The sequence below is a fragment of the Candoia aspera genome, chromosome 3 (genome assembly GCF_035149785.1).
Source record: "Candoia aspera isolate rCanAsp1 chromosome 3, rCanAsp1.hap2, whole genome shotgun sequence".
Lineage (NCBI taxonomy): Eukaryota > Metazoa > Chordata > Lepidosauria > Squamata > Boidae > Candoia > Candoia aspera.
This window is the reverse complement of record NC_086155.1, coordinates 190,987,410-190,994,322: the sequence shown is the minus strand read 5'-3', so window position 1 is coordinate 190,994,322 and position 6,913 is coordinate 190,987,410. Positions and strand designations below refer to the sequence as shown.

Sequence of the window (6,913 nt, the reverse complement as noted above, 5' to 3'; positions counted from 1 at the left end):
ATAGCAAAATGCTATGTAGTTTTGTTTTTTTTTTTAAAAAGTATGTTCAATTGTGTCCAGTTCTCAGAGACTGCCTGGCAAGTCCCTGCAGTTTTCTTGGCAAGGTTTTTCAGAAGTGGTTTGCCATTGCCTCCTTCCTAGGGCTGAGAGAGAGGGACTGGCCCAAGGTCACCCAGCTGGCTTGTGCCCGAGGTGGGACAAGAACTCACGGTCTCCCGGTTTCTAGCCTGATGCCTTAACCTACAACACCAGACTGGCTCTCTTGTAGGTTTAACGGAAAACCAATGAATGGATATTACCGCATTCCCCAAGCTGGTGCGCTTCACCTCCAGATGCCTAGCATTTCAGATGTCGATGCTGGGTTGGGATTATGAGAACTGAAGTCCTGCACACCTGGAGATCATTCAGGTCGGAGAAGATAGCCTTTCTGTATTTTATGGTAGCCACCCCAAGTGCCCTTCTTCTCATCTTGCAAAATTCTGTTGAAATCTCCCTCTTCCTTTCTCCAGATTAAGCAACTTCTCTAAAGATCAGGCACCCTGGTGGAGGAGGGAGGGGGAGAGCAGGATGCCCGCGACGCCTCGCCCTCGCTCTGAGTGCCGTTCGCGGGGTCAGCGCAAAGCAGCCTCCTCAGGCTGCGCTCGAACCCAGGCGTGACCTCTGAAGAAACGAGCAGGGCGATCTTGTCCGCTGCCGGCGTGCAGCAGGACTACATCTCCCAGAGTGCCCCGAGTGCTCCGCCTTGCCAGCGCACACCAGTCCCGGCTCCCCGCTCGCTTCTCGCCTCGAGGGGGGCAGGGGGAGGGAGGCGCGTGGGGACGGACCGCGACAACAAGTGCTCGCTCGAGGCACCTCGATGGAGCCGCCTGGGACGGGCAGCGGGGCTCAGCTCTCGATGGAGCCAAACCGCTGGAAAAGGTTTGTGAAGAGGGCAGGAAGGGCTGATCAGGCGCTGCCTCGGGATTGCGGGGACCGGAGTTTTATCTGTACTTTGATAAGCCCCGGGGACCCGCGGCGGGGAGGGAACGGTCTCTGCCCTTGCTCCGAGCGCGTTCACTTCACCCGATTAACCCGGCTTCCGATTTAGCCCGTTTGCTAGTTTATACAATAAAATACACGGAAGCTAAAATAGCAAAGCGGACTAGATTTGTCCCGCACGCTAAGACGGGGCGGGGACGGGGACGGAGGGACACCTCGGGGTAATAAACTACCAGCTCAGCAAATTACCTGATTGGCATCAACGCGTTGTGTGAACGTTGACGTGCTCTTTTGCACCTTCTTGTTGAGTGGCATAAATTGCAAACCGGTTACCTGCCCCCCAACCCCAACACACACACACACACTTACTTTTTCTTTTGTATTTGCGTCTTTCTTTTGTTGCCCTGAGAGGAAAGCTCAGATCTGCTCCTTTTGAACCATCCAGGCTCTGAGAGATCATTTCACTGCCGGCGTTTCTAATCAGAGCCAGAGATGGGATTCCAAGAAGTGGCTATTCCTGCTCCTGGGATTATCAGATTTCCACAGGAGAACACAGATCCCGGATGACTTGAGCTCCGAGGGATTTGATAGCTTTTGCATCTGAGTCTGAGCGAATTTGAGATGCGAAGTTGGAGTTTGCCCTTTTGAATGGTCTTTTGCAGGGGGTTGATGTTTTTGCCCTTGAGTGCTGGAGGTGGTGAAGGATCTGTGTGACTGGGCTTTCTTTCCTTTTCAAAATTTGCAAAGGGTTATTTCTAAAGTGGATTAGAGTCCCTAACTGATTTAAGATAAGCAGGGTTTAGCTTTAAGTGGCTGGTTAAAGCCTTCACATTGGCAGTTTCACATATGCTTGCATAGACACTGGATAAAAATCAGGGTAACAACTATAGTCTCTATTGCAGGTCTGCTACACTTCCCTTTGTCTCATGACAGATCTACTGATGAAGCCGTTTCTCCTCTTCCCCCACCCGCCTATACCCCTTTGGCAACTGCAGGTTTAAAAAGAAGGCATTTCCAAGTGAATTTATTTAACTGAGTGGTGGTGGCTGAATCTGAAGCCAGCAAAATGGGAGCCGGAGGTCAGAAGTTGTGTGTGAGGCCACCGCATGACAACTGAGGTTGCAACTGGCTGTATTTGCCTAAAATACAGAATTGTTGAAGGTAAATTGGGCTTGTGCTACGAAGCACCAATGGCATGCATGGAGATCTTGCAACTCACCAAAGAGGGAGCTCCGTCAGATGAGTGCCACAATGTAGGTTGGAGCTTGCATGCTACATCCTGTCAGGGCCAGCCTGATGAAGGCGGGGCAAAGAATAGATTGCTAGCTATGACTGCCGAATGCTGCGAGCAGCATTGTAAAGCTGCTGTACCAGTAGCCAAGGAAGAGCCTCCTCAGGCCTCTCTTGCCCTCCTTGCTGTGTCATCGCTGTCCCCAGAAATTACAACAGCTGGGCAGTTTACCTGCTCCCCCAACTTTTCAAAGGAAGAGAAGGAGGCTGTCTCCAAAATCGCCTGTTGCTGTGAATCAGAGACATCTTTCACCTACGTGGATGAAAACACCAACCATCTAAACCACACAGGGAGTCTTGCACATCGGAGCTGCTGCCAAGACCAAGAATTCCTTCCCCACCCCAACCCTGACACAGAGATGCCTCCAGAATGGCCCTACGATCCACCTTCCTTAGTTTCAGAGGAAGAGGATGATGCTGGCTCAGAAGCTGCTGGTGGAAAATCGATTGATTACAGCTTTATCAGCGCCATCTTGTTCTTGGTCATTGGGATTTTGTTGGTGATTGTTTCCTACGTGGTCCCCAGAGATGTAACTGTGGATCCCAGCACGGTGGCAGCACGAGAGATGGAGCGCCTAGAGAAGAAGAGTGCCCGGATTGGGGCTCACTTAGATCGGTGTGTAATTGCTGGGCTCTGTCTCTTGACACTGGGGGGTGTGGTGCTGTCCAGTTTACTGATGCTGTCAATGTGGAAAGGAGAACTCTACAGGAGGAACAGATTTGCAGCTTCCAAGGAATCAGCCAAACTATATGGATCTTTCAATTTCCGAGTCAAATCCTCTGCAAGTGATAATATGGAGTTATCCCTTGTGGAAGAGGAAGCTCTTGCTGTAACAAGTTAGCCTGGCCTTGATATCATGAAGCAGCAAAAAATGGGGTAGGGGATAATTCACATTAAATGGGACAAAGGAAGCTTAAAATACCTAGCACTACTGACTAGACCACCTTTTCCAACCCATTAAAGGAAATTTTGCATTATAGAGATATGTAAGGGAAAAAAGAAAAGAGATCATGTTCAAAATAAGTTATTCTGGCTGTAGGACAGTGTATAGTCTTCTTGGTATTCATAGGAAACCAGCTACGGTGACTTTCCAAGCACATGAACTTTGAAGGAAGTTCCATTCAGAAGTGTGATAGTCAGCACATGATGGATTCCAGGTTGGAAGGGTGATACCACATTAACCTGTCTGCATTATCAGACTGTAACAGCAGGTTCATTTATTTAATTAGTCACTCATTCATAGGATCGATACCCCAACTTTTGTGCAGGACCTGCTTCCAATTTTATCCTCACACCATCAGTCCTGTGAGGCTTGCTCCAAAGTCAGCTAGAGAGTTTCCATGATTGAGAATGGACTTGAACCTTGGGTCTCCTTGGTCCTAGTTTGGCGCCTTAGCCATTACACCACAGTGGCTGCTTTTATAACCATCAGGCAGCTTTCCAAGGCAACGTGGGAGCTGCATTTATAATTTCTGCAAAGTCAGTTTTGTAGAACCACTTCAGGGCATTGGGGAAATGAAAATGGTGGCTCTTGAATCTATATCTAGACCTGCTACTGTTTCAGTTTCCCACAAAGTGACGCTGTACTGGGGACACTGGAGGAAACGGAAGTGGCAGTGTGGAAAAATTGTTTGAGGAAAGTTAGGCAAGATATTGTGAGCCTTGCTGGGTTGTTAGGATTCTAGCAGCTACCCCTGGATGCTGGATTCTGTCAGTAGCCCTGAAAATACATTATATGGATCCTCTGTTCAATTGCATAGTGTCTTAAATGTATGAATAGGCCATCCCAGATTAGCACCATATCATTGCAGACCCCCTCCTTTGGGGGTAGATGGGCAGTGGCAAAATTTGATAAACAAATAAAAAAGTCAGTGACTATGTTTGCATACCATGCTTAATTGGTTAGTGTATTAACTTATTTTCTTGTATCTTAATCAGGCAGGCTGGGTTGGGTAGAAAATCAAAATCAGTCCTCTATTGTTCCAGAAGACTGGACATGAAATAATGACTTCCAGTTACAGGAAGGCAAATGTTGATCAGATATTAAGGGGAAAAAACTTAACTATTAAAGCAGCTGGAAATTAGAATTAGTTAGCCAGAGAAGTAATAGACTCCACTGGATGTGTCCTAACAGTAAAAAATCACGCTGAGACGAGGAGTAGGTCTCTAGTGTTTATTAGTGCTACATAAGACAGAAAATCCTAACAAACTGAAGAAGCGTGGGAAAAACCCAGAGAGATAAACCCCAAAAGTTAAGGTGGGTCTGATCTGTGTCTCTTTGAATGGCTGCTTAATTCCTCAGTACTACGCATGCGTTTTCCCCCCTGGATAGAGGCCCCTTCCAGCTCGCCATCAGTACTCATGACAGGATGCTTTGATTGATTAGTAAAGGCAGAGGTTGCCCTTGACATTAAGTCCAGTTGTGTGTGACTCTAGGGGGCGGTGCTCATCTCCATTTCAAAGCCGAAGAGCCGGCATTTGTCCGTAGACACTTCCGTGGTCATGTGGCTGGCATGACTACACGGAACGCTGTTACCTGCCCGCCGAAGCGGTACCTATTAATCGACTCACATTTGCATGTTTTCGAACTGCTAGGTTGGCAGGAGCTGGGACTAGCAACGGGAGCTCACCCCGTCATGCGGATTCGAACCGCCAACCTTCTGGTCGGCAAGCTCAGCAGTTTAACCCGCAGCGCCACCGCGTCCCTAGTTTTGATTGATGAGAGATGCTTTAATTTGGAATGCTATATTCAGGGTGGGGTGGGGGGTGGAAGAGGGGCTCTGTGGTCTCAGTGAACTTGTGCAACTCTATGATTCTGTGACCAGGTCCAACTTAGCATCTTGGGCAAATACTGCTGCATTTGGCTGGGTTGTCAGCCGGCCTAGATAAACAAGACCAGAAAAGACCACAGGAAGACTAGAACTATACTTTATATAGAGAGGCTGTAACAACGTCATCTTGTAAGTCTGATTGTGCTGTCCCTCCCCTCCTTCCTATACCCAGTGAATCAGAAAGGCATTTGCTTGAACCATTCTAAATATTACCTTAATTCCCAGGACGTAAAGAATGTTTCTGCCCTCTGCCTAGATAGTGGTTCTTGCATATTTCTATCAAGGTATCTCCCTTACTCACTTTATGGGTGACTGCATCCAGATTGTACGGTATGTTCAGTAGGGCGAGCATGAAATGGAAATCGTGCTTTGTTCTGAACCTGGAACAAGCACATTTGTTTCTTGGAAGTTCTGCCAAGCTTCTGGCTGGGATGTAGTTTGGCAGAACCAAAACCTGGAATAGATTAGAAGTTCCAGATTTCAGATGAAATAAAATCCAGACAAAATTTACAGGGCAAGTTAGGCAAAATTAGAGCACCTCTCCCTATTTCCACATGGCCTGTGTACTGGCTGACCCACCAGTGTTTCCAGCACCTTCTTTTCCCTCCCTCTCCTTATGTTGTGTTTCAGGCCGAAGACATTGGTGATGGCAATAAAGGGAGATAAGGAAAAGAGGGCAGAGAGGCTAATTGGATATGTTCATTTGTAGTCAAGGACAGCACTGCAACTATCCAACAAGCCACCTCCCCCCAATCTTCCCAGTGTCTTTCCTTCTCAGCTGTTGTGGCCACTGCCATTACCCTTGGCTTTATCCCACTCTCCCACCAAGGCTCTTCTGCCTGGAACACACATGTTTTGGTCTGCATACAGATGATGTGGAAACCAGCTGATCAATGCACATAAGAGTTCATATACAGAACATTTTGCATAGTTGCGTTTAGTAGCAAGACGTCATGAGATGACGGGCAGGACACCTGCTCATGTCTGGACCAGACTTAATATATGCTGGCGTAACTCAAAATAGACAAGACTGAACAACTATAATTGCTGTGGATGCTGAGAAAGCTTTTGATATGGTTTCCTGGGAAGTTTTTGAGGTGAGCTTTGTATAATTTTGGATTTGGGAGTGATATACTTTATTCAGCTCCTGAATAATAGATGATTATTAGTGATAGCCAGATGTGTGTTCACCTCACTAAAAAGCACTGTCTAAGGAGTGATGATGAATCTGGAGTTTTGTGCGTGGGATATTTCATTCCCACATGTGCTCCGTCATTTGATGTTGCAGTCATCATGTGATGTGCCAGCATTATTGAATCAGTCCCAAACTGTATAACCTGAGCTGCTATCTTGGCTATATGCAGCCTATATGCACATAATAGATCAGCACTTACATTTGGCTAAATTTGATGGCTTCCTATTCTTTACCTAACGAGTGCTTTTTAAACTTGGCAAGTTTAAGATGTGTGGACTTCAATTCTGGCTGGGGAATTCTGGGAGTGGAAGTCCACACATCTTAAAGTTGCCAAGGTTGAAAAACACTGATCTAAATAGTTACTGTGATACCTTCCAAATGTAAGTCTTATGATTCTCCAGTCCTGGAAGGGCACCAGATTTGGAGAATAATAGATTTAGGAAGATTACTAAAATCAGATACTCACAACAGATTTGGCACTCGGAACATGGTGCTTTCTTCTATCTGGTAAAATACTTTCTCTGGCTTTTTTTTTTTTTTTTTTGGTCTCACTAAATCCATAGTCCTCCTTCCATCCCTCTCACTTCTCATAAAACATGAATAGTCCTCATTCTAAAA

General features: G+C 46.7%; 1 protein-coding gene across 1 annotated transcript; it reads left to right on the top strand.

Annotated features, from left to right (window-relative positions):
• The first annotated feature begins 823 nt into the window (after positions 1 to 823).
• TMEM74 (transmembrane protein 74) lies at positions 824 to 3,454 on the top strand. Its single transcript, XM_063300271.1, has 2 exons — positions 824 to 918; positions 1,974 to 3,454. The coding sequence occupies exon 2, from the start codon at positions 2,085 to 2,087 to the stop codon at positions 3,108 to 3,110; it is 1,026 nt and encodes a 341-aa protein (XP_063156341.1). The 5' UTR covers positions 824 to 918; positions 1,974 to 2,084; the 3' UTR covers positions 3,111 to 3,454.
• Positions 3,455 to 6,913: the final 3,459 nt, after the last annotated feature.